At 47.0% G+C, this 25,275-nt stretch overlaps 7 protein-coding genes across 8 annotated transcripts; 3 read left to right on the top strand and 4 right to left on the bottom strand.

Annotated features, from left to right (window-relative positions):
* Positions 1–1,624: 1,624 nt before the first annotated feature.
* Positions 1,625–3,801, top strand: LOC6594032 (vacuolar protein sorting-associated protein 33B). The gene is made up of 4 exons (XM_002019606.2): positions 1,625–1,681; positions 1,732–1,832; positions 1,892–2,210; positions 2,270–3,801. The coding sequence occupies exons 1-4, from the start codon at positions 1,625–1,627 to the stop codon at positions 3,725–3,727; spliced, it is 1,935 nt and encodes a 644-aa protein (XP_002019642.2). The 3' UTR covers positions 3,728–3,801.
* On the bottom strand, positions 3,732–5,165 carry LOC6594030 (neugrin). Its single transcript, XM_002019604.2, has one exon. The coding sequence runs from the start codon at positions 4,868–4,870 to the stop codon at positions 3,785–3,787; it is 1,086 nt and encodes a 361-aa protein (XP_002019640.1). The 5' UTR covers positions 4,871–5,165; the 3' UTR covers positions 3,732–3,784.
* A 7,131-nt stretch (positions 5,166–12,296) lies between these two features.
* LOC6594017 (probable histone-binding protein Caf1) lies at positions 12,297–14,096 on the top strand. The gene is made up of 3 exons (XM_002019603.2): positions 12,297–12,520; positions 12,578–13,138; positions 13,198–14,096. Exons 1-3 carry the CDS (start codon positions 12,499–12,501, stop codon positions 13,905–13,907), a joined length of 1,293 nt encoding a protein of 430 aa, XP_002019639.1. The 5' UTR covers positions 12,297–12,498; the 3' UTR covers positions 13,908–14,096.
* Positions 14,042–14,978, bottom strand: LOC6594016 (protein arginine N-methyltransferase 3). Its single transcript, XM_026994784.1, is given in 3 exon segments — positions 14,042–14,525; positions 14,527–14,823; positions 14,866–14,978. Coding segments are annotated over 3 exon segments (789 nt in total). The 3' UTR covers positions 14,042–14,146.
* Positions 14,979–15,335: 357 nt separating this feature from the next.
* LOC6594015 (mediator of RNA polymerase II transcription subunit 28) lies at positions 15,336–16,048 on the top strand. Its single transcript, XM_002019601.2, has one exon. The coding sequence runs from the start codon at positions 15,377–15,379 to the stop codon at positions 15,947–15,949; it is 573 nt and encodes a 190-aa protein (XP_002019637.1). The 5' UTR covers positions 15,336–15,376; the 3' UTR covers positions 15,950–16,048.
* Positions 16,049–16,490: 442 nt separating this feature from the next.
* On the bottom strand, positions 16,491–18,191 carry LOC6594014 (regulator of chromosome condensation). The gene is made up of 2 exons (XM_002019600.2): positions 17,467–18,191; positions 16,491–17,395 (listed from the first exon to the last, which is right to left on the bottom strand). Exons 1-2 carry the CDS (start codon positions 18,146–18,148, stop codon positions 16,689–16,691), a joined length of 1,389 nt encoding a protein of 462 aa, XP_002019636.1. The 5' UTR covers positions 18,149–18,191; the 3' UTR covers positions 16,491–16,688.
* Positions 18,192–19,278: 1,087 nt separating this feature from the next.
* LOC6594013 (transcriptional regulator ATRX homolog) lies at positions 19,279–25,025 on the bottom strand. 2 transcript variants are annotated; one of them, XR_003408373.1, is made up of 5 exons: positions 24,897–25,025; positions 21,918–24,476; positions 20,997–21,857; positions 19,668–20,933; positions 19,279–19,564 (listed from the first exon to the last, which is right to left on the bottom strand). XR_003408373.1 is itself a non-coding variant. In XM_002019599.2 (4 exons), the coding sequence occupies exons 2-4, from the start codon at positions 24,433–24,435 to the stop codon at positions 19,804–19,806; spliced, it is 4,509 nt and encodes a 1,502-aa protein (XP_002019635.1). In that variant the 5' UTR covers positions 24,436–24,476; positions 24,897–25,025; the 3' UTR covers positions 19,279–19,803. The 2 variants fall into 2 exon arrangements, 1 of the variants encoding a protein (XP_002019635.1); XM_002019599.2 differs by having other exon boundaries at positions 19,279–20,933.
* Between the last annotated feature and the right edge of the window lie 250 nt (positions 25,026–25,275).

The raw sequence follows: 25,275 nt of genomic DNA, 5'->3' as shown, positions 1-25,275 counted from the left end.
CGTAAATCGATAAGAAATCGAATTTAGCCCACTAAAGCCCCCTATTTTGAAACAGATCAACGACTGGAGGTAAATGGCGGAAAATATTACGGATTGTAAATCCATCCTCTAAATTTACAAAAAAACACAATATTTTTCACCTGAACGACGCTAAGATTATTACATTTTCATTATTTTTGGTGGAAAATTGAAATACCCCCTTGGCGTTTAATAGGTTAATCGTTCTCCATCAGGGATTGGAACCCATATTGGCCAATTTTGATATTCCGTAAAATATTATTAGCTAGATCGAACATCTAGCCATGCCCACATAATTTTATACGATTGATGAATCAATTTTCTACTTAACTGGCTTATTTTGAATAATTGCTTTTAATGGATCTTGTCTAAAAGAGGGTTTTAATAAAAAAAATCAAAACAAAAAAAACGGTTTTAGCGAAAATGGGAAAACAAAAAAAAATCGAAAGAGGACAGTCGTTCATATTACTCAATTTTGATATTCCGTTGAATATTACTCGCTACATAGAACATAAAGCCATACCCATATAGTTTAAAGCAAATAATGAATCTATTTTCTAATTGAATGGCTTGGTAAAAATACTTGATTTTATCGCATTTTGACCAAAACAAGGTTTAAACAAAATAATTCCACAAAAAATGCCGCAATGATGCTGGTACATGTTGTGTGTAACCCGTAGTATAGACCTTTTTATACCATATTTTTTGTATTTTGACCATAACAAGGTTTAAACAAAATAATTCCACAAAAAATGCCGCAATGATGCTGGTACGTGTTGTGTGTAAGCCATAGCATAGCCTTTATATACCCTATTTCGTTAATTTAATATGAACATAAAACGAAATGAATAAAGAACCTTGCTCAGATTGATATGTTTTAAACATATTCATTTATATGATTTTTATCTTGTATGTGTATGTACATATATCTCCTTATAGCTATTCTTGGTCTCTGTACGAAGACGATGAGCTGCAAAATATCGTTGAAATAGATTTAAAACAGAGCATTATTTTTGAGTTTGGGATGACAAACATATTCTCAATCTGTAATACCCATTTCTCCAGGGTATGAAAATTAGTGTTGCCCGCAACATTGTCCATGGAATTGTTGACTACCGGTTAAAAGAGAGCCTTACCCGTTTCAAGTTCGATTATCGATACTATCGACTGGATACGAGTGGTGCGCGCCAAAAAGAAATTTTTTGAAAGTGAATGGGTGACAAGTGACTATGCACATTTAATAGACTGATGATATAATGTAGACCCAGATACTTTCATCTCAACATATAACAAAAAGTATTTGGGCGGGCGCGTCTGTTTGCTGCTGCCCGTGATTCTGGTAACATTTCCAACATACAACATGCCTAACTATCAACATATCGTTGATCAAACACGTGAGGTGAGGTTCATATGATCTTGTTATGATGCAGGACCGTAATTTTGCCTGTTGTCCATACCTTTCCATGATAAAACGGCTCAAGTTCGTTGTTGTAGCTAGAGAACATGTTGCCGGCAAGGTAGAAAAAGGAAAGTATGTTTAAAAAAATTAGGAGCCCCTGTTAAATGTCTGCAATCAGCTGATAAATAGATAAATAAATAGATGATAATGGAATTAACGCTGGAAAAGAAGCTGCAGGGATTCCAACTGGTGGCCCAGGAAAAGGTAATGCTTCCAACACTCGAATATGTGATTTCTGATTCGTGTATTGGCAGCTCCAAGCCATACTGTGCTCCATACCCGGCAAAAAGGAGCTGATTCTGGAGCCCGCTCTCATCAAACCGCTGGAACACGTCTGCACTGCCTCCTGGTTAAAGTGGGTGGAATTTGCTTCCTTAAATGTGATTTAACGCATATGATTATGTGTCCTTGCAGACTTAAAGGTATACAGAGGATATACAAGCACGATGCCAAACAGAGTTTGCCACGCGCCGCGGATGAGGTGCACATCTACATGATACGCAGTCTGTTGGGCACATATCAGACCCTCCTGCGGCAGCTGCAGCCCCTGGCCATGGTGGAGACGCCCGACGTATTCCTAAAGATGTACCACATCATCTGTGTGCCCAGCTGCTACACGTACTACCAGACTCTGCTCGAGCAGGCGGGTCTGTGGGGCCTGGTGCAGCTCCATCACTACAATTGGGATTTCATTTACTTCGATCAGGGTGTCCTCAGCATGGAGTTGCCAAATGTAAGGGTTGCACCTCAAGGGCTCCACAAAACCTGTCTAATCTGTATGTATTCCCCTAGTTGTACGAGTGCCTGTACCTCCAGGGTGATAGTTCGCCCCTGCCGGCCGTGGCTCAGAGCCTGCGGCTCCTTCAAATGATCTGTGGCCCACCGGCGGTGATACTCAGCTTTGGCTCACACTCAGCGCAGCTCCTGCAAATGCTGCAGGCCCTGGGCAAGCTGCCGGAGTCCAGCAATCCCCCCGATTATGGCGGCTGGCTGATCATCGATCGGGACAAGGACTATCCCTCGAGCCTGCTCACCCCCGCCATCTATGCGGGTCTGCTGCTGGAGGTGTTCCAGCAGCGAGCGGGCGAAATTGTGGTAGACAATTCCAAGAACAAGATCAGCAGCCAACGCGTGGAGCTGCTGCAGAGCAAGCAGTCCTCAAAGGGGGCCAGCAGCAAACCCATCTCTGTGCGCCTGAACTCCGCCTCCGACGAGATCTATGGCGACAATCGCTACAAGCACTTTGCTCAGGCCAGCAGCTGGATACGGGCCCAGGTCAAGGCCTTGGGCTTGGAGCTGCAGAAATTGAACGACATGCAGCTGGAGGAGATGCACGATTACGTGGCACGTAAGCTGCCCAAGCTCACGGAACTCAAAGCCAAAGTCTTGCGGCATTTGAATGCCAGCGAAATCGTTATCCAAATGTTGGGAAACTTTCGCAGACTTCAAGCCCTAGAGGAGGATATCCTCAATAATGTGTCCAGGAAGCGCCTGCTGGGGGATATTGATGAACTGTTGACGACCGATGGCCAGCGCTACAATACCCTGCGACTGCTGTGCCTTCTCCATCACTGCGCGGGCGTGGCCCCCGAGGAGCTGCAGACCTTTGCCAGGAACTACTGCAACATGTTCGGCCATCGCGAGTTGGGGGTGTTCCAGCAGCTCGCCCAAGCGGGTCTGCTGCCCCAGCTGTTGCCCGAAAAGAAGGCGCCCACCAAGCTGCTGGCCAATCTCCCATTGCCCAAGTTCCAGCAAACCGAGTTCCAGGCAAATGCCAATCGCTTGAAGCTGCTCACCTCCTGCGGCGATGGTCCGGATGGTGCCGCCTCATCGAAGGAGGTGCAGTCCTGCCCCAGTTTCGTGTTCAATGGCACCTACATCCCCCTGGTGGCACAGCTGTGCTCCATTCTGCTGCGCGCCAACACCGCTGAAGAGTTGTCCACAAAGCTGGCCATGATCGAGGGCATGCAACTCCATTTGGACAGCAACAGACAGACGACGCCCAAGGCCTATGCTGCACAGCAAAAGACACAGCCACCAGGTCCTGCTGCTGCTGCCTCTAGTGGGGCGGATGCCGATGTGTTTCCCCTGCGACTACGTAATCTCTTTGTTTTTGTGGTCGGCGGGGCCAACTATGCGGAGATAGCCGCTTGTGATTTCATCTCCAAACTGACGGGTGCCCACATCACAGTGGCCTCCGACTCTCTAATGGCGGGAAGCGATCTAATCGCCGCTGCCTTCAGCAACTGAAGAATTTCTCACAGATATCTTTATTTTATATACAATTTATATTTTTTAATAAAAGATTCAGACACCACCCTTCATGCCTGGGACGCGATAGAGCAGCTCTCCGTCATCATGGTAGTAGGCATCCTCCACGCGGTACGTGGCTCCCGCACGATGCAGTTTTCTTGGTATCACAATGCGATCCTTGACTTTTGTCATCTCGTAGCGTTGCTGATCCGCTGCACTGATGACGATCTCGCTGCTCTCGAACTTTTGCACGTAGCTGGAGAGGAAACCCGTGCCACTGGGATTGCTGGGCGGCGGTTGGGGCGGCGCCTCCTCTGCCACGGCGGGAACAAGCTGCAGCTCCTTGAGCTCCTGTAGACGCATCTTTCGCTTATTGCGGACTTTGTCCAGCAAATAGGTTTCATCTTCTGCTGCTGCGGGTGGAGCAGCATAGCCTGAAGGTAGCTGGGGAGGGTTACGGTCCTCTTTGCTCTTAGTTCCACTTCCCAGAAGCTGCCGGAACTCGTTTCCCTGCGGCACTGGGAGTGCTGGCCGTGTGGGCCATTCCTCCGGCTTCAGTTGCTTCAAGTCCTGCTGTCGTCGCTCCGAGAACTTCTCCAAGTGCTGCAGAAAAGCCGAGGGTATGGCCACCTCACATTTTCCTTGCCGCAGCTGCTGCCAGTTCTTCATGACGCTCTCGTCATGGGCACGAATCCTGGTCACATTCCTCGGTCGCCACTTGGCGCGCAACACCTTCTGGACGATCTCCGGGGTGGCCGGAAAGCTCTCGGCCAGACGTTCGATGGTCCATTCATCCGGTCGCCGTTCGTGCAGCAGACGCATCTGCTCCTTTTCCGCATGGAGCAGCAAATTGGGCAGCTTTACATCGCGAAAATACTTGTGTTTGATCATAAGCTGACGCACACGATCGCGATGCGCCTGCTGTTGCGCCTCATGCTGTCGATGTGTCTTCTGTACGTCCATGAAATCCGACTCCAGATCGGCATAATCCTCGCTAGCTTCGGTCCTCGCTGTGGGTCGTTCGTGTTCCTGCAGCTGTTGCAGCTGATAGCCAAGGCCGGGATTGGCACGACGGGGTACGCGAGCCCTCAGGCAGCTCTGTGCTGTGTGCAGACAGCGTTGAACCATCCGGGAAGCCATTTTATTTTATTTTATTTTTTTGGGATTTAAGTTACCAAACTACCCGTGAGTAGCGTGGGATTATTTGGCCGCCCGCCTTTTGAAGGTGGAAATTGCCAAGTCAAAGAAGATGTTGGAGTGCTGTTTATAGCTTTACATCAGTTTTGTCGATGAAGTCAATTAGTGTTTGGTACGCGCTGGTGTTTTCTTTTTCAAAGAATTTGTAAATATCATTATATTTTCTTAGAGATGGGAAGTTTTGCCTTGTTGTGTTGTACCACTAACCATACAGCATATAGATGTGCCAGTTCATACAACGAAAGTGTCACACACCGGCTTGCGCTATCCGTACCCCAGAGTGACGTCATCATGAGAGAGAGAGCGCAGAGAGAACATCTTTGCATGTGTTAGTACACACGCAATATGTTTCGACAAAAAGTATGTGATTGTATGTTTTTTCAGATTTTTTGAACTCTCTCAGGTCTGATCTGTTTTGCCACCAGCATGTTTTAGTGTATGGGTGCACATGCATTCTCACGTACTTTGCGTGTGTGTGTTTACTATTGCTGGCCGCTAGAACTGAAATTTGAGTTTGGTTCTTGTTTCGGGTCTTTTGATGGACTGACCTACCGCCACAAAATAAATGAAGAATGGGCAGGGGGTGGGGGTATGGTGCACTAGGGCGCGGGAAACAAAATAAAAGCTGTTATTTGTTTGATTTATACCACAAAATATAAAATATTACAATAATATAATTGCACATTTATTTCCTTATCTTAAGCAGGTTGATTATAAATTATACAAATTATGCAAACGCCGTCGGTTCTCGACGTTTTTGTTTATTATAACTAAAATAATGATGTATCTAAATATACAATATAAGAAAATATATATATGTATATACTTAAATAAATATGCATAAATATAAATGGAATTGGTTTTACATATATTTCAAATCAATTGTCAATCGCGCGCTTTCCGACGGGAATCTGCAAAGTACAAATTTAGATGCCGGTCGCACCTTGAATACTCTCATGGACAATACCCATAAATTTTCTAATTCAATTATAAAATATCTTATGTACATACATACATATGCACATAAATATTAAAGTTTATTACATTCGTATATTGCATGAGGGTTTTCAAAATTACTGCTGCCCGGTCAGCGTCGAGTCGGTGTGTCTCGAGAGAAAGAATACAAAAACAAAATATGAATCGTCTGCGTGCTGAAACCGTAGGGCAGCGTGGTCGCTGATGTCTTTGGCGCGGCACAGTGGGACTCAGCCGAAATAGTAAAAAAATTGTATGAGTGCTTTAGATAAATTCTAATAGAGAATTTTCCAATCGAATTTTCCCACTGTGCCGCTCCAAAGACATCGGCGATCCGCGACCACCGCTTCGACGGTGCTGAGGCTCGAGAGTCCAGAATTGCCGAACAGACGAAACCGATGGGCAGCGGGGTCGCGGTAGAGACGAAGTACAGGCGAAAAGGGAATTGAAACCCCGCGCGCTCCCTCGTGCCTTTTGGGTTCTAATGTTAGGACCCGCCATAGAACAGCTTTTTGGTCGCTCATGCAACATCTTGGTATTGTATAGTCTTTGGTATTGTATAGTCTTTGATATAAACAAAACGTCGAGAACCGACGGCGTTTGCATAATTTGTATAATTTATAATCAACCTGCTTAAGATAAGGAAATAAATGTGCAATTATATTATTGTAATATTTTATATTTTGTGGTATAAATCAAACAAATAACAGCTTTTATTTTGTTTCCCGCGCCCTAGTGCACCATACCCCCACCCCCTGCCCATTCTTCATTTATTTTGTGGCGGTAGGTCAGTCCATCAAAAGACCCGAAACAAGAACCAAACTCAAATTTCAGTTCTAGCGGCCAGCAATAGTAAACACACACACGCAAAGTACGTGAGAATGCATGTGCACCCATACACTAAAACATGCTGGTGGCAAAACAGATCAGACCTGAGAGAGTTCAAAAAATCTGAAAAAACATACAATCACATACTTTTTGTCGAAACATATTGCGTGTGTACTAACACATGCAAAGATGTTCTCTCTGCGCTCTCTCTCTCATGATGACGTCACTCTGGGGTACGGATAGCGCAAGCCGGTGTGTGACACTTTCGTTGTATGAACTGGCACATCTATATACTGTATGGTTAGTGGTTGTACCACTAACCATACAGTATGGTTAGTGGTTGTACTTTGTACAATTGAAAATTAAATGCGAGGCGTTATCGATACTATCGCATGTATCACATATGTTGCTGGGAACTACATGCATTTTGGCGAGAGTGTGCCTATCGAATGCGTTACCGCTAAGCAGTCTGTTGATTCTTTTAGCGTCAATGGCTTTAAGTTTAGTTTTATTTAGGAACCACGGTTTGGATGATGTTGAGGGGAAAAGCGAGCAGTAACCACGGTGCTTGCTACTAGCAAACTCGGCGTATTCTCTCTCCCATTCTGCTTTTAGGATTCTGTGTATTTCGCACATAGCGTCTTTAAGGTTCCATTTAACAACTGTGTATTTTCCTCGTCTGTGGGCTTCTTTGGCTGCTGCGTCGACTGAAGTGTTCTGAGGGATGTTAGCGTGTCCGGGAATGTAGTGAACCTCTACAGTTCTTAGATGTGGATTTTTTTGGATCTTTTCTCTGATTTTGTAGGCGATAGAGTTATCCTGAATGTTCTTCGCCAGAATGAGGGCCCCGTTTCTGCTGTCTGTCAGGAGCGCGACACGAGGAAAATTGTACAAAATAGCATGGTCCAATGCCTTCTCGATAGCAAGGAGCTCGGCGGACAACGAGGAAAGGGTTTTGTGCGTGTAATAGCTATCTAAAAAACCTGTCCTATCGTGCAGGAAAGCGGCGCTGGAATGCCCATCGGCGACTGACCCATCCGTGTAATAGATTTCAAAACCCCCCTTCGTCAGCTGATCCTTCTTTTCCCCGTGGAGCAGCATGATACCTGCCTGGTCTATAGCGTGCTTGTTGGGTGCAGAGCCCTTGAAAAATTCGAAGTCGGAGCTAATTTTATTGCAAAATGAAGCTGTGTTCTCGAAAACCTCAACTCTGTCTATTATGCTGCCAAACTCCCGATATGCCTTAGCGTAGCCCGTGTTTAAATCCCTATTTGCTGACACTGTTTCACTTGCTGGGAGATTAAATGCAAACACCTTAACCAACTCTTTCGCCGCCAGGAAACTCATCCTGTAGTCCGGGGGAAGTTCTCCTGCCATGTGGTATATGATAGGAACGGGAGTGCAGATTATCAGACCCAGCGACTTTCTGAGGTGATGGTTGCAGTGGGATTTGATTTTGGCCAAGGCAGATTTGGACAGGTTGCAGAATGATGAGCACGCGTACTCTAGCCTACTTCTGACAAATGCCTTGTAAAATATAAGCCCTCTTTTGGGGCTGACACCATAGTGACACCCGCTGAGTAATCTGAGAAACGCACAATTTCTGTTCGATTCCGAGATGGCCAGATCAATGTGACCAGAGGCTGAGTTGTTTGCTGAGATAGTCCTGCCTAGGTATTTGATCTGCTCTACTTGTCTGATTTCAACTCCCTGATGCGAGATATTTAGCGCAGTTCTACGATTGTTGAAGTAAATCACTTTAGACTTCGCCGGATTGAATGACAGGTTTAGCCTATTGCATTTTTCCTCGAACTTATCTATACTGTCTTCCAGCACCCGTTTCGCAATGGATACGTCTTTGTGGAAACAAACTATGAAAAAGTCATCAGCATACTGAAACAGTAAGCAGTTATGACTGTTAATATCATGTAGTTCGGCTGTGTAAAGGTTAAAAAGGGTTGGGCTGAGACAACTACCCTGGCAAACACCTCTGTTCACCTCTACCTCGCTTTTGCCCTTTATGAGGATTCGTTTGTTAAGGAAGCTGGAGATCCAAGCCGTGAGGCTTGTATTGAACCGCATATCCCTCATCCTGTGCTCGAGTGTGTCCACTCTTACGCAGTCGAACGCTCTTTGTAAATCCAGGCAGGCTGCGACAACCTGACAACCCCTCGCCTTCAGCGCCAGAACTTTGTTGATAAGGTCGTTGATGCAGAGAGCCGTGGACCTGTTTCTCCTGAAGGCATAGGACCTGTCCGGCAGCAGGTCACAGTTTGCTATGTGCTCGTCCAGCTTCAACTTTATCAACCCCTCTATGGATTTGAACAGCGTGTTAATCAAACAAATCGGCCTATGGTTTTGGAAGGAAGTAGGGTCTGCATTCTTCTTGGGGATGGGTACCACTTTTATCCTGCGCCAGACTTCAGGGATGACGCCACTCAGCCATACTTTATTTATAATTCCAAAAATGTCTTGTTTTTTCCCACTTGGTAGCGTTTGAAGCATCCTGAACGAGATGCCATCAGGGCCTCTAGCCGAATTGGGGTTCCTGGTTTTTAGGAAGGCCAGGAATTCTTCCAGTTCCAGGGGTTCCGGGTCGTCTGGTCCTAACAAAGGGGCAGGAATTTTCTTAGGGGGCCTACTGTTTGACGTGGATGGGGTTGCTTTAACCATATTAAGAAAGTTTTTGTCATCTTCGTACGTCCATTTGTTCCCTACATTTTTAATATGACCGTATTTTTTTATGTTCTTCACCCTGCTCCACATAGATGGCGATGAGGAGACCTCTTCTATAAACTTGGAAAAGTTGCGCTTTCTAAGATTTTTTACGTGATTTTGTAGATTTTTGTCAGCTTCTAAGGTTGCTCTGGCATCAGCCAATTTTTTGGTGAGGTAGAATTTCTGCCTGCAAGCGTTTCTCACGCGAAAAAGTTTTTCCGTTTCCTCGTTCCACCATTTCTTAGCAACGTACTTGTTCTTGCTTGGGAATGTGACCGTGTTTTTTAAGGTCAGGGATTTCACTTTTTCGTTGAGCTCCTCCAGATTTGAGAAATCACTTGCACCCAGAATCCGGGCTATTCTGTTGTTAAGGATCTTCTTGCCTTGGAGGGGGACATTTAGGCCTTGCACTGATAATACAATTGGGAAGTGGTTGCTGTTCGTAATTTTTGTTTTGAGGACTTGCCAGTTAATAGTTCCATTTCTGTAGTTCGAAAAAGGTCAGGAGCGGAGAATTGAGATGGGCTCCTGGAGAAGGTTGGCGAACCGTCGTTTAGGCAGATAAATCCGGCCTCCCGGGTGGAATTCTCAACGCTGCGGCCCTTGCGATCACAGATCGGACTTCCCCAGATAGAAGACCTAGCGTTGAAGTCCCCGCCCACTATTGAGGGTATGTCAAGCGAAGCCGCGAATTCGAAAAACTTTTTTGTGCCCGATTTAAACTGTGAAACTGTTGTTGATGGCGGTGCATATATGCTAAAAATATTGAAATTGCTCTTGAGGTTTAATGTTTTTATTCCTAAAATTTCCAAGTCGTTCTCTATTTTTAAAATGCTGAATTGAATGTTTTTCCTGACGTAGATGCCAACCCCGCCGTAGCCGTCCACTCTGGGCCTGCAGAAAAAGTTATATTCTAAAATGCTGCAGTCCGCGTTGTTCAACACCCAAATCTCTGAGAGGATGGCAATATCTATTGCGTTGTTGTCTAGGAACATTGAGAGGAGCTGTTTGTTGTTGTTGTGTGTCAGACTTTGAATATTTAGCTGAAGAATCTTCATTGTTGGATGTTTTGAGAACCAACTGCCATCCCTTGGGCAATCTGACGCCTATCTAGTTCTGCGTTGGAAGCATTGACAAATTCTCTAATTTCCTTAATAAATTTATTCGCTAAAGAATCCCCTTTAATGATGTTGTTTGGATCAATCAGGAACGCTGTGAGTTTGGCTCCTAGTGCGTTTAGCTTATCCTGGGCCAGAGAAGATGCCACAGATGAAGATCTCACAAATTTCTCGCTCAATTGGACGTATTCTGAGTTTATTGAGTTCTTCCACTCTGCCATGTTGGCTGCTGCCTTGGCCGCCTCTGCGTTCCGGGCGGCAACCCTATTGGATTTGGTCACTTCCGCGAAAGAGGTGACAGAATGAATTTCCCTGGCGGACTCTAAGCTGTTATTCAAGGATTCAGGGGGGCGGTTAGATTGCCAACTGGGTCTAGGAAATTCACATCTTTTCTGTGATCTTGTCCGCATTTGAAACATTTCGCTCCACTCTTGCAATGCTGCGCCAGATGGCCAAACCTAAAACACCTGAAACATTGATTAAGCTGAACAAAAGGTTTCACTTCTACTTTAGAATATAGAAAATTGATTTTGGTTGGTAACTGCTCTCCTCTGAACCAGAGTTTCACCCTGCCAGTAGGTACACGTTCTCCCGATGCTCTATCCCTTCGCGTAATCCGAACTATCTCCTCAATTGGGATATCCGAGGTTACAAGCTCCGCTAGCTGTTCCTCCGAGTAGTGCCCGGGGATCCCAAAAATTAGTCCTGCTTTTTGGACGAAGTGCCTAAAGATTCGGGTTGAGTACCCTTGAGCAGCGAAAACACTGTTTTCCACTAGCCCGTTTGCACACTCCGCCGACCCGCACACAATCTTGCACCTGCCATAGCCCATTCTAGCAACCTCCTCGATATCGCTAATGCCCTGTTTCAGCAGCAGATCGGATAGATCAAACTGGTTTATAGCAATTCTGGCATTATTCGCACTCATTTTGTCGATACAAACAATGTATGGACCTTTATGCCCCTCATAATACTTGTTAACGATGGTTTTGCGGTTACTTCCGTTATTCGTACTCACAGAAGCCACACAAACCGCGTCAGTCTTCTCTCTCTCTTTCGTCGTAGAGATGTTTGATGTCATGCTTGTTGTCGTGTTCGTGGACATGTTTGTCGACACGTTCGTCGACAAGTTTGGTTTCTTCTGCGGAGCCGTTTTTGCCGCCATTTTTACTCCTACCCGCATGGCGGATTTAGCTTCTCCTTCCCTTTTCTTCAGCGTTTCCGTGCGAATTTTAACTCCCGTCGCCTTCTCCGTGGCCATCCTTGTCTTTCCTCTGTTTGCCATGCTTCTCAGGATCCAGGTGCTTAAACTGATTTCATGAAAATGCCGACTACAGATTTTGTTTGTGCTGCTGCGTTCCCGCGTTTTTTGTTGTTTTTGTTCGCCGAGGGCGATTTGTATTTTTTGGTGGTTTGTTGTTTATTTCGAGATATTTCCATGCAAAACGCGATATGACATACGTCTGATCGGTGGTATTTTGCTATTATTATCAAGTGCAATTATTATTAAACTTTTGGATGATATTTTTAATAATGAATTTATTATTTAAAAATCAGGAGCGCACGAGTCGGTGCCAGTGTTGTCACCAATTGAACTGGCACATTAAATACTTGGCTTTGCTTGTTTTTGCCTCAATTTTGGTTTCTCAACAACAATATAGCGACTCGTATGGAAAATTCTTTCCAATTTTGCGCTGTCAATTCACTTGGTTTTAGAAGTCAGTTGTAAAGTACTTGTTAGTGCTCATTGCTGTGTGTAAAATTTAAGTAAAAAACTGAAGCGCGCGTACTTGAGGCAGTAGCAAGTGAGATACATTTTTTATCCCCGGCTTGTGCACGCGTTTTGCCGCTTTGGCTTCATTGTATTGGCGCCCGATTTTTGCGACGCGTACCAAATTTTTGCGTTAATTATACTTTGTGCACACGTTCGAAATGGTGGATCGCAGTGATAATGGTAAGTTGAATATAATGTGAAATAAATTAAGGCTAATTTTGTGACTTATTTCCCAAGCGGCGGAATCTTTCGACGATGCCGTCGAGGAGCGTGTGATCAACGAAGAGTACAAGATATGGAAGAAGAATACCCCTTTTCTGTACGATTTGGTCACGACACACGCTCTGGAATGGCCATCCCTGACTGCCCAGTGGCTGCCCGATGTGACCAAGCAGGACGGCATGGATTACTCGGTGCATCGCCTCATTTTGGGGACACACACATCAGACGAACAGAATCACTTGCTGATCGCCAGCGTCCAGCTGCCCAGCGAAGATGCCCAGTTTGATGGCTCGCACTACGACAATGAAAGAGGCGAGTTTGGTGGCTTTGGTTCTGTGTGTGGCAAAATAGAGATTGAGATCAAAATCAATCACGAAGGCGAGGTGAACCGTGCTCGTTATATGCCACAGAACGCTTGCGTTATTGCTACCAAAACCCCGTCGAGCGATGTCCTGGTGTTTGACTACACAAAACATCCCAGCAAACCGGAGCCATCCGGTGAATGCCAGCCAGATCTGAGGCTGCGCGGTCATCAGAAAGAGGGCTATGGCCTCTCTTGGAATCCTAACCTGAATGGTAAGGCAATCCTATTGTCTCCTTTGTGTATAATCTATAAATGTTGGTTCATTTTCAAGGCTACTTGCTCTCGGCCTCTGATGATCATACCATCTGCTTGTGGGACATTTACGCCACGCCCAAGGAGCATCGCGTGATCGATGCCATGAATATTTTCACTGGTCACACCGCTGTTGTTGAGGATGTGGCCTGGCATCTGCTGCACGAGTCGCTTTTCGGTTCTGTGGCCGACGATCAGAAGCTCATGATCTGGGACACGCGCAACAACAACACCTCAAAGCCATCGCATACCGTCGATGCCCATACGGCCGAAGTCAATTCTCTGAGCTTCAATCCCTATTCGGAGTTCATTTTGGCCACGGGCTCCGCTGACAAGACTGTGGCACTGTGGGATTTGCGTAATCTGAAGCTTAAACTACATTCCTTCGAGTCGCACAAGGACGAGATCTTCCAGGTGCAGTGGTCGCCCCATAACGAGACCATTCTTGCCTCTTCCGGCACCGATCGTCGCTTGCACGTTTGGGATTTGTCGAAAATAGGCGAGGAGCAGAGCTCAGAGGATGCTGAAGATGGACCACCAGAGCTGCTCTTCATTCACGGCGGCCACACGGCCAAGATCAGCGACTTCTCATGGAACCCCAACGAGCCCTGGATCATTTGCTCCGTGTCCGAGGACAACATAATGCAGGTGTGGCAAATGGCAGAGAACGTATACAACGACGAGGAGCCCGAGATACCGGCTTCCGAGTTGGAAACAAACACCGCTTAAAGCATACATATACATATTTTCCCACACGACCAATTTTACGTTTTTCTCTCTGCTCCTGCTCCTGAAATCTAGCAGTGCTCCATCTTAATTTATACATATTACATATTTTTAAATCGAATTAAGTCAACTTTCTGTCAAAAGCAAACGTATGTTGTACGAATCTTTAATTAAAACCGGTCTTAAAAGAAACATATTGTAAAAGGCAATATATTGCAGTTTTTCGAATATCAAATTCAAATTTAGTCCACGGTGTATTTATAGGTCTTCCCAAAGACCTGAATCTCTACATTCAAGGCCCTGACATCGGTGGTGTTTCGTCTTGAGATGATTTTCCCTTTAATGACATCGCCCCAGCTCACTTCCTGTGGCTGATCAATGAAGAACACAGTCTGTTTCCAGTGCGTGGTCGTGTGATAGGGCGATGTGCTGAACATGACCTCGCGTGGCAGCTCAAAGAACGTATCAAAGAAACCCACAAAGGCTGACAACCGACCCGCCTGTGTGCATTTCAGGCTGAACTCGTACGTAAAGTGGGAATAATTCAGATCGACGGTCATCATATCGAAATTGTCTATTTGCTCGGCCGCTGTCAGCACGTACCGGGGATCCACCGTTTGGCGAGCGTTTGGCCAGGTCGCGCATATTGACGCCATACACATCGGACCAGAACTCCACTTGCTCGGCATAGAGCTTGTCATTGCCATAGCCCATCAGGCTAAGCGAGCATCGATTGGGCAGAATGATGCCATTGGGATTAAGATGATGCTCGCGGGCATAGATGATGCTATCCAGCATGGACTCGTACAGCAAAAAGTAGCCCATCCATTCGGAAATGATGATGTCGTACTTGGCCTCGGGCAATTCGGTGTCCTCCAGCCGTCCCTTCACCAGCTCAACGTTCTTTACATTGTTTTTCCTACGAACAGAGGGAAAAAAAACAGATAAACTTGAAGCATACCTGACAATGTCCATGGCTGTGTAGACAATCTCAGAGTTGTCAATGCCGACGATGCAAGAGGCGCCCGCCTGTGATGCAAAAAAAAAAAAAAAAAAAAAAAAAATGGAAGCCATTTTAAATATCAATTTTTTTAATACTCATTTGTTTATATAAACAGCGGCATGCACGCGAATTATCGGCCCAACTATCATCCCCAAAAACCACCAATTCCACCAATGATTAACCAATTGTAAGCCAAGGGTATTTTAATATTCCACTGAAAATTATGAACATGTTTTAATTTTAGCGCAGTTCAGGTGAACGAAATCGTGTTTTTTTTTAAGTTTAGACGAAATATAGCATGGATCGACAAGAAGAATTTACAATCAGTAATATTTGCCGCCATTTACCTCAATACGTTCAACTGTTTAAATAGAGGGGGCTTAAGTGGGCTAAGTTCGATTTCTTATCGAGTCGTCACACTGGTGGACCGGCAAATTTTCTAAATACGCATAAAAAATCCGCTTAAATCATGGCCCAGAACGATCCTGGCAGTGGAAACCTGATGGACGAGTTCGAGGAAGCATTCCAGTCCTGCCTGCTATCACTGACAAAACAGGAGCCAAACTCTGGCACCAACAAAGAGGAAATCGAACTGGAAGTGCAAAAGACAACAAATCGCTTCATCGATGTGGCCCGCCAAATGGAGGCATTTTTCCTGCAGAAACGTTTCCTCGTGTCCACCCTCAAGCCCTATATGCTGATCAAGGACGAGAACCAAGATCTCAGCATTGAGATCCAACGCAAGGAGGCGCTCCTGCAGAAGCACTACAATCGTCTGGAGGAGTGGAAGGCCTGCCTCTCCGACATCCAACAGGGCGTCCACAATCGTCCGACGCCGCCCATCAATCCCGGCATGCTGCAGGGCCCCTCCGGCATGCAACAGCCCATGGGTGGTGGGGTGCCACCACGCCCTGGCCTAATGCCGGGCATGCCACCAGGTGGCATGTCGCCCGTGGGCCCTATGCCACCGGGACAACAGCATATGCTGCAGGCCCAGCAAATGCAGCAGCTCCGCATGATGGGCAAGCTGCCGCCCAAGTGAGAAGTGGCGCAATCAATGGGCAAGCGGGGGTTTCTAGTTTGTAATTTTAATAGTTCAATAAACACTACACGGAAAATAAATGTTTGTATATCTATAAAACCTTTTGGATTCCAGGCATATTCGTACTGTTTTGTAGTAGTCTATAAGAAGGTTTTTTTGTGGCATTGTAAACGGATCCATGTCTACATATAGCCACTGCCAATAGCCCAAATTCTGTGTCATTATCTTGCATTAGAAGTTCCGCAAAAGATACGCTACGGTCCTTTGTACAGAATCCTATATCCAATCCTATCCTATCCTATATCATAAGCTGTACCTGTGTTCCTTATCGTTAAGAGTATTCCAAAAGATTCCACAAATCTCTTCTACGTTCCTTTCTGCAGCATCCCATATCCAGAGACGGCTTTAAATGGTCTATTACTCAATCTACTATATTTTTCTTCCATTAGAAGTTTCCTAGAAGATCCCACAGCAGTATCATAAGCCTGAAAGCATTACGGAGCCAAAAAAGTCGAAACTTCTTTCATTTCTTGTTTAATCTAAATCAGTTTGTTTATTAGAATAACATAATAAAGGATCTTGTAAGATGCACGCGGAAATCAAATATTATAAAAAAACAAATTTTAACATCAAATAATTTTCTTAGATCTTAGATCCATTGGCAGTGTTTGTGGTGTTTTCCGTGATGGTGTTGTAGGTTTTTTAGGAAAGCTTAAGTAGGATAATGGTAAAAGCTGCTCTATGCGGTCAAAACCGAATTGGATTCGGGGGCAGTCAACTCGTTTGGTGGAGTTTTCTCGATTATAGTAGAAGAGGCAAGAGGAGTGTTGTCCGTGTTGTCTTCCTCTTGCTCCTTTGCATCAGCCTCGCCCAAAAACAGAGCGTGATGGCCACCGCCCGATGCAAGCAGCATCTTCCGGTTTTGGATACTCTTGCCTCCGACAAGGGCCGGCTCCAGTTGATCATCGTCGTCGCCCACACCCAGCTGGTAGCTGTTGCCCATGCCCCAGGCATATAGCTTGCCATCTTCGGTGATGGCATATGAAGAGATATCGCCACATCCCACGTGGACGATATTGGCAGGGAGATTAATAGTGGGCGTTAATTCGGCCACCACGTCCTGCTGGCTGCCCAGTCCCAGGCGTCCGTACTCTGGCCGACCAACGACATAGCATCGTTGATCATTCTTCAGAAACAGTGTATGTTGTGTGCCACCACAGATCTGATTGATCTGCCTAAGAGAAGTCCTAATCGGATGTAAAATCCGAATCACATCTTTATCGCAGGCCAGCTGCTTGAAGTTGTTCAAGCCGACGGCCCAAATAGTTTCTGTTTGGGATTCCCGAAGGAACGTGCAGTAATTTGTGGCCCATATGGCCTCGAACGGCTTGCTTCCATGCACGATCAACTGGTTCGGTTGCAGCAAGTCGCGCTTGCCACGGCGACCTGGTTGAATGTAAGGGAAGTAGTTTCGGAAGACACATGCATAGGTATGGTATGTGGGGGAAAAAGCTCACCCTCTCCGCCCACTGAACGCTCTGAAATGCGTCCCAGCTGGCCCTGCTCAGCGCATCCGATCGTGTACACTTTTCCCATGGTGGTTAATATGACCAAGTGGTCGGAGCCCGAGGCGATGCTGCAGCAGACAGTTCCCGCCAAAAGATTTTCGGGTACGCGCTTGTTGCCCTCAATGGTCAGGCCCATGTTTCCGTGCGAGTCGCGGAACGATCCCCAAGCATAGACGCTGCCGTCCTCCAGTAAGCAAGCGGAGTGCGAGTCTCCCACCGAGATGCGCACCGCCTTGCCGGGCAAACGGACCAGAGCGGGCAGCGACTCGCTGCCTTCCTCGCTGGTGTCTCGCCCCAAGGCGCCCTCGTCGTTGCAGCCGAACGAGTAGATGTCGCCACTCTGCGTCAGCACGAGGCTGTGCATGCCACCGGCACAAACGTCCACAGGACCTGGGATGCTCTCCACCACTGCAAGGCGCCTCCGCTCCTGGATATCCTCACCCAAGCCAAGCTGCCCGAAGTCGCCCGTGCCGCATACCAGCACCGTGCCCACAGTCTGGCGTCGCTTGGGTATGCCCATTGCCTGGAAAGCAATGCGCATCCTTTTGACCGGAGGGGGCTGCGGCTGCGCGGCGTCCGTGCCGGTATCGCTGTTTTTAGTACTTAGTGTCTTGCGCTTGCGCCTCGGCATTTTTGTTGTTGATATTTCCACAAATCGAACAAATCTGAATCTGACAAATTGTGTCACTGAACTGAGTCGCAGCCAGGGCTGCCACTCGAAATTAATGCTCGGTACTCATTCAGGGCACACTGCGTGAGGAAGAGTGTGTGTGAGCACGTTGCGTAGGCACTGCAAAGTGCGCAAAGGGGCGTGGCAAAATTTTGAAAGAAACTCGATTCAGTGTGATATCAAAGTAGTCTGGATATAAAATTGTATTGCTCTAGCTCTTGTAATCTCCGAGATTTCGGCGCTCCTCGGGAGTGAGGGACAGGATATACTTGATAAACTTTATTGGGTCGGAAACGCTTCCTTCTGGGTGCTACACACACATCTTCCTATACTCTCTTTCCATTCCTGTGGGCGGTACAACAACAAAATTTATACCAGATCAAGATTTATTTTGCCGGAAAATAAGCGAAAACCTTCCCTTTTATCGATATCATAAATCCAAAGGCATCAAATACATTGTACATATGTATATTCGTTATCTTTTAGGAAAGTACTTCCTTTGTTAATCGCTAAAGGCCATAAAGATACCCCAGAAGAGCCCTCAAAACCCGTTCAACCCGTTCAAAACTTCCAAAAACTGTTTTAAATCATAAAGTATTTCTAAATCCACATCTTATATACCAGAAAAGAGGTATTGTATCTATAAACATTGAATGTACAACCACTTCAGGCTTCTACATCACCACCCATATCCAAGGACAGTCGAAACCTTCATTAAATCTTGGAATATAGCTATATCTACTGCTAATACCTCAGATATATTCCTCATCATTGGAATGAACTTCCTTTGTAAGTGACTAAATGGCAAAAGATATCTCCAGGAGATCCCTAAAAACACTTAAAATCCCTTTAAACATCTCAAGGTGTGCTTCAAACCTATAAAATATGGCTATATCTAGATGTTATAAGCCAGATATATCCATAATCAATGTAAGTACTTTGCTTTCAATCATTAAATATCTCCAGAAGATCCCTCTAAAGCACTTATTTCTTAAATATTCCGACGCCTTCCTCTCCAAGCTTCAGACATACCACAATAACCCTGTCCTTTCCCCAATAAAAACCTCTTTAAATGTTAAATTTATTTTTTTTTTGTATGTATAATATCTGTGCCATTTATTGTTTATCGTTTGTTGCGTGTTTAAATAATGTTCCTGTGTGTGTGTGAGGGATTGGAGGAGGTCCTAGCCAGACGCTACAGCGTATCCATTCATTCCAATATTATAATCGTAATAGCTAGGCGATCTAAATAGTATTTTGTGTGTTTATATTTAATTATAACTGAAAAACGCATCTGTGTATCTTTTATCTTGTATCTAATGCAAAATTGTAAGTCTACAGTTGAATTTTTAGGACAGTTTTAAACCCTTAACTAGACTGCGAGAGATAGATAGAGAGAGAGAGAAAACAATAAATTGGTTATTGGATTAGCTTAGATGATCGATCCATTTGTTAGGAAAAACAAAAAACACGAAATTACCTAAAATTATAATATAAATTTGAACCCATTCAAGGGTTGTGTTTTCTCAATGGAGAGGGCCGTGTGGGTGTGGCTTCTCTCTCTTCTGTGGAGTGGAGAGTGTTTATCCAATCTGCCTCTGTGAAGGTGGAGAATCCTAATCAATTTCGTATACCTTATCCGGCTCGAAACCTGGTGCTGCAGGCACCGTAGGCGGTGCTCCTCCTGGCACACCTGGAACGGCACCGGCACCGGCCCCAACACCCACACCCGCAACGGCACCGGCACCACCTGTACCCTGATTATAACCCGCCGCCGATGGATGCTGATTGGCATAGAGCAATGGATTCATATACATGCCACTGGGGTGTATGATATTCCCGTGCAGATTCAACAGATCCTTGTACATGGAGGGATCCCCATTGTTCATCTCGTTGTACAGCTGCTGCAGATATGTCGGCACCAATTGGATGACCTGGTTCTGTGTTAGTTCTGGATGATCTTTGGATATTTTCATGTTGAGCAACTGCAGCAGAATGTCCGAACGGAAGCCAAAGATCTTGTTGGAGGTGACGCTGCCGGAGGCGTTGCCAAATTGTCCCATCACCTGATTGCCAAAGGCATTGCGATCGTAGCTCATGTATTGGGAGGCCTGCACTGTGCGTGTCTTCTCCGCCTCGTATTCGGCCCACGCGGACTTTCGCTCCTCCTCGGTCAGATTTTCGTGCTCCTCCTGCTCCAGCAGGGAGTCGTGCTCGTGATATTTGAATATCAGCTTGTCGTGCTCGGTCAGCAGCTCTGCAAACAGTCTATCCTTGGGCAGAGCCGGCATCTCCCGCTCCGCCGTTGGCTTCAGCTCGTACGAATAGAGCTCCGTCAAGTCCGTTTGATTGTAGTGCCTGGAGATCTGCTGCTCGTCAATCACACGCTTGGCGGTGGCCTGCTTGGCCACCTGCCGCTCGTACACCTTCTGCTCCATGGTGCCCATGGCGATCAGACGGTATATGTAGCAGGGCTTCACCTGCCCGAAGCGATACACTCGGAAGATGCTCTGGGTGTCGTGGGAGGGATTCCAGGAGACATCAAAGATCACCACACGATTGGCGGCCACCAGATTGATGCCCAGACCGCCGGCACGCGTGGAAATGAGGAAAAGTCGGGCGCGTAGATTGGCCACATTGTTGAAGGTCTTGCACATGGCCTCGCGCTGCTCAACGCTGCAGGAGCCATCGAGTCGGAAGTAGTCCTTGCCATTGGTCCAGCAGCCCTTGAACTCGCCAACGTCCCCTATTAGAGGAAAAGCGAGATATTAGAGGGGAGGGGGGACCAAGAGGTTGCTCTGAGACTCACCCTCAAACTCGTAGTTCTTTGTATTGCTGTCCACCAGCGAAAGGAAATGCTCGATGACGTCCAGGGATTGCAGGGACTGCGAAAAGACCAACAATTTGTCGCCAATGGCCTCGCACTGCTGCAGGAGACGCAGCAAGATCAACAGCTTGGGGGAATGATTCACGTTGTTCAGTTCGCGCTCCTCCACAAATGGCTTCCACCACTCGGAGGGGTCGTCCTTCTGTGCGAGGGGTCCCGAGGGCAGCATCTCCAGATCGGAATCCGAATCGGCACCGGCTCTGTTGCGGGTCTTGTGCTTTTTGGTGCTCTTTCGAGCCCCGGACATGCTGGCATCCGATTTGAAGGACTCACAGCTGTCGGAGGAGTTGCTGTCGGCGGCTTCCTCCTCCTCGGTTTCGTCGCAAATGAAGCCCTCAATGTCCGAATCATCGTTGCTGAGCAAACGCTTGGCAATTACATTGTCGCTATTCACACGCAGATTCATGGGATGCGTCCAGATGCGTCGCAGGTCCTGGAAGTCCTGAAACAAGCGCGCACCCTTGCCACAGATATCGGAGCTGTTCTGTTCCCGATATGTGGTCATATAGTAGCCATACAATGTCTGCTGCAGCTCCGACAACGTCGTATAGATCACATACTCGTGTTTCGGCGGCAAGTACGGCGCCAGAACGGAATAGTCCCGACGCTGGATGCAGCCCTCCAGCAGCTTGTGGAGTATGTGCGAGCGGTGCTTCATCAGGCGGAGATCGCGCTCCGTGGAGTCCGTGTACTGGCCGTTGCTGATGGGATTCACAAAGCGATTCATGTACTCCTTGTAGGTGCCGAGCAGACTTGGTTTCACAAACTGAATCATACAGTAATCTATGGGCGGAAAAGAGACAAAGATTAGACAGCCGCTCAGGAAGGAGATCCTTTACTCACATTCTCTGAGATTATTTTGCAGCGGAGTTCCCGTGAGGACAATCCTCCGTTTGGTGCGCATCCTTGTCACCGCCTTGCTGATCGATGTCTTCTCGTTCTTCAGCAAGTGTCCCTCATCGCAGACCACCAGATCCGGCCCGGGCTCGACCAGTGCCTGTAGCAGCTGTTCGCGTTGCTTCTTGCGCAGTCCTTTGGCCTTTTCGTTGGCCAAAATGCGGTACATATCGTAGCCTAGGATGCAGACCCCGCCCTCGTTGAACCATTCGGTTAGCTTGAAGATCCGCGTGGGCTTGTCCTTGTAGCGGGAGATGTCGTACACTTCGATGTCCTTGCGATTGGCAAACTTCATCCAGTAGAGGAACTCACGCGCCCAATTGTTCACCGTGCTGAGGGGCGTGATCACCAGGACTCGCTCGACGCCTGTGCGCCTGTTCATGAGGAGCGTGTGGGTGAGGGTCACCACCTGAAGGGTCTTGCCCAGACCCATGCAGTGGGCCAGAATGCAGCCAGAGCCGGGCTTCTCTTCGCTGTCTTTGAGCGTCTCGAAGCAGGCATCCCACATGAATTTGACGCCCTCCACTTGATGGGGCTTCAGTTTCTTGAGCAGGCCCTTGTCCACCTGCAGCAGAGCCTTCTTGGAGTCCTCGTCAAAGTCCAGCACCAGTTCGGAGATTTCGATGCTCTCCGATTTGTCAAAGATGCGATTGTACACCCGCTGACGCTCCTCGATGCGGCGGCGACGATCGTCCTCCTCTTTGGCCGCCTCCTTGGTGGTCATATCGAGATCCTTGCTTTTGATAATCTTTCGAATCGTCTTCCGCTTGTTCTTCTGCTTCTCATCATCCCCATCCGCATCGCTGTCGCCGCTCGAGTTGTTTTTGATGCGTTTGCGTTTCTTTTTGGACTTTTCCTGGGGCTCAAAGTCGGAGGAACCCTTGTCGGAGTCGGTGTCGCGCTTTTTGACGCCGCCGCGACGCTTGCGCTGTGGTATCACCTCGCTGCCGCTTGTCTGGGCGGCATCCTCCTCCTCCGCCTCCGCCTCTTCATCTTCTTCGGATTTTGCCTGGAACTCCTCCTCCTCCTCCTGCTCGGACTCATCGGACTCGGCCTGCTCGGGCGCCTCCTCGGCTGCCTCATAGTCGGAGTCCGGTTCGGACTCCTCACTCTTTTTGGCGGAGCGGCGTGCCCGTTTGGCTGCTGCCGCTGCCGTGCCCGAGGTTGTGGCAGCCTCCTCGGAATCTGTGCTCATGATGCGTTGGCGTTTGTTTGAAGTGCTTGGCTCTGGCTCTGGCTCTGGTTCCGGCTCTGGTTCTGCCTTAGATTTTGGCTTTTGTTCTGTCTGGGGCTTCGGCTCTGGCTCCTTGATGCTTGGTCTTGGCTCCGGCTCTGACGCTTTAATCCGCTTCACACGTACCAAACAAGTTTTCAGTCGATGCTGCTGCTGCTGCTGTTGTTGGGCAAGCACAGAAGTGGCAGAGGGTTTCGTTGGATGCTTCTCCTTGGAAAGCGTCAAATCCCTTCGTGGCCTGCCGTTGATGGCCTTTCTGCGGGTCTCCAAGGGCTGGCTTTCCTCGGACGAAGAGGAGAACTCAGTAGCAATCTTCTTGGGAGACCTTGGCTCTTCCGCACCGTTGATGGCCGCCTTTAAGAGCTGTGCGAGGCTGGCCGCTTCTTCGGAATGAAATCTGCTACTCTTATTTCGAGACTTCTTGGTGCCTGGGCCTGCAGATCGACTGTCACTCCCTTCAATGGATGAAGCGATGCGTGGGATCTTCTTGGCAATCTTCTCTTTGCCGTTGATGGCCTTCGCGCGGACCTGCAAGGGCTTACTGTCGCCGCTATCCTCGGCGGATGAGTGGAACAGACTGGCAATATTCTTTGCCCGCTTCTTGGCCTCCACAGCCTTCGATAGCTTGAAGGGCCTGTTCTCTTCCGAGGAGGAGGATGACAAGATGGTTATGGTGGCACCGGTGGCGTTGCCGTGGGACTTGGTGATGGCCTTCGCTTTCCTGCGCAAAGGATTCACCACAATGGACGCTTTGTGCTCTTCTTTTTGCTCGTCTTCGGTCTCGTCGCTGTCGCTCAATTCAATGATCGAAATGTTGTTGCGAGACTTTCGTTGCGGCAAGACTTTTGGTTGCTCTCTCGTTTCCGTCACTTTCTGTGGCAGTAGTTTCTCTAGAGGCACAATGCGGATTTTACAGGTTTTCTTTTCCACTTGGTGCTCATCCAAGGTGGCCTCAACTTTGACAGAAACTTCGGCTACTGGTGCTGCTTCTGCATCTGTTCCACTGGTAGCATCATCACTTGTTGGCTCTTTGTGGCTGCTGCCGACTGCCTCCGACGGAACGTCATTTTTGGACTGCTTTTTAGTTCTTGTTCCTTTGGTTTGGTTGCTTTCAGAGTCGGAGATGGCGTCGGTGTAGTCCGTGGATTCCACACCCACTTCTGGTCGTTGTTTGGCTCTCAGAGATGTTGCGGCATTTGTCTCACAAGCGTCGGTCTTTTCCTTTCCCATAGATAACCGGAGGGTTTGTGCCGCCACTATGTTCTACAGATCTGCAAGAAAAACGCGATTTAGATTGCGGTTAGTCTGCGGGCAAGAAACTATTATTTCTCTTATTTTTATGTGAAATATACACACATATATATATATATACATATGTAATTTTGCAAGCATTTGCCGCGCGTTCATTCGGGCTCTTTTCTGCCTTTTGCGCGTTCTGCTTCTTCTTTTCTACTTCAGCTTCTTCTCGTTTTCTTCTTCTTATAGTTTTTTTGTCTCTTCTTTTTTTTTGCAATCCGAGAGTCTGCCTCTTTTTGTGGCGTCGGGTGGCCTTTATGCCTGTGCCTCCTCTTGCTAGACTTCTAAGCTCTGACTAGACACACACTACACACATTTATTATTTATTTGAAACTTTTGACGACTAAAACTAAAACAGCGGCCAACTCGCTCTCTCTATTCGCATTCTTATTCACCTTTTATTGCTGTCAATGGTCTTTCATTTTGACCAGGTGTGGGCTATGGTGGCTGTGGTTCAACATTTATTAATTGTTAACTATTTGCAACACCAAAAAAGTAGGAAAATTGTTGCAAGCCGAGGGCGAAAAGCCGCCGCTACAAATTTTTTGGTATACACAGGCGAAATTTTGTTGTACGTGTCCGCGCCACCGATTGAATGGCAAAATTCGGTGGAATTGTATTAAATTATTAACAGTGATTTGTTTGTGTCCGACCAGCAAGAAACCATTGTTATATCTATATTTTCCCTAACTAAAACCCCGAGCGAAACCATTATAAACTAGTTTCATATAAATGTTGATTTAATCGCGGCTGCAACTGTATTTTGAAACTCTC

The sequence above is a fragment of the Drosophila persimilis genome, unplaced genomic scaffold, assembly GCF_003286085.1.
Source record: "Drosophila persimilis strain 14011-0111.01,24,50 unplaced genomic scaffold, DperRS2 tig00000000-arrow-pilon, whole genome shotgun sequence".
NCBI classification, from domain to species: Eukaryota; Metazoa; Arthropoda; class Insecta; order Diptera; family Drosophilidae; genus Drosophila; species Drosophila persimilis.
This window is presented reverse-complemented; position numbering and strand designations above follow the sequence as displayed.

Bases quoted from the DNA above. Each gene is read 5' to 3' on its own strand.
- LOC6594015 (XM_002019601.2), top strand. From the start codon at position 15,377: ATGGCCCAGAACGATCCTGGCAGTGGAAACCTGATGGACGAGTTCGAG.
- LOC6594030 (XM_002019604.2), bottom strand. From the start codon at position 4,870: ATGGCTTCCCGGATGGTTCAACGCTGTCTGCACACAGCACAGAGCTGC.
- LOC6594014 (XM_002019600.2), bottom strand. From the start codon at position 18,148: ATGCCGAGGCGCAAGCGCAAGACACTAAGTACTAAAAACAGCGATACC. The intron at 17,396-17,466 runs GTGAGCTTTTTC...ACATTCAACCAG, and splicing joins GCGTTCAGTGGGCGGAGAGG to GTCGCCGTGGCAAGCGCGAC.
- LOC6594032 (XM_002019606.2), top strand. From the start codon at position 1,625: ATGGAATTAACGCTGGAAAAGAAGCTGCAGGGATTCCAACTGGTGGCC. The intron at 1,682-1,731 runs GTAATGCTTCCA...GTGTATTGGCAG, and splicing joins AACTGGTGGCCCAGGAAAAG to CTCCAAGCCATACTGTGCTC. The intron at 1,833-1,891 runs GTGGGTGGAATT...GTGTCCTTGCAG, and splicing joins TGCACTGCCTCCTGGTTAAA to ACTTAAAGGTATACAGAGGA.
- LOC6594013 (XM_002019599.2), bottom strand. From the start codon at position 24,435: ATGGGAAAGGAAAAGACCGACGCTTGTGAGACAAATGCCGCAACATCT. The intron at 21,858-21,917 runs GTGAGTAAAGGA...TTCCGCCCATAG, and splicing joins GCAAAATAATCTCAGAGAAT to ATTACTGTATGATTCAGTTT. The intron at 20,934-20,996 runs GTGAGTCTCAGA...TTCCTCTAATAG, and splicing joins AAAGAACTACGAGTTTGAGG to GGGACGTTGGCGAGTTCAAG.
- LOC6594017 (XM_002019603.2), top strand. From the start codon at position 12,499: ATGGTGGATCGCAGTGATAATG. The intron at 12,521-12,577 runs GTAAGTTGAATA...TTATTTCCCAAG, and splicing joins GGTGGATCGCAGTGATAATG to CGGCGGAATCTTTCGACGAT. The intron at 13,139-13,197 runs GTAAGGCAATCC...TTCATTTTCAAG, and splicing joins TTGGAATCCTAACCTGAATG to GCTACTTGCTCTCGGCCTCT.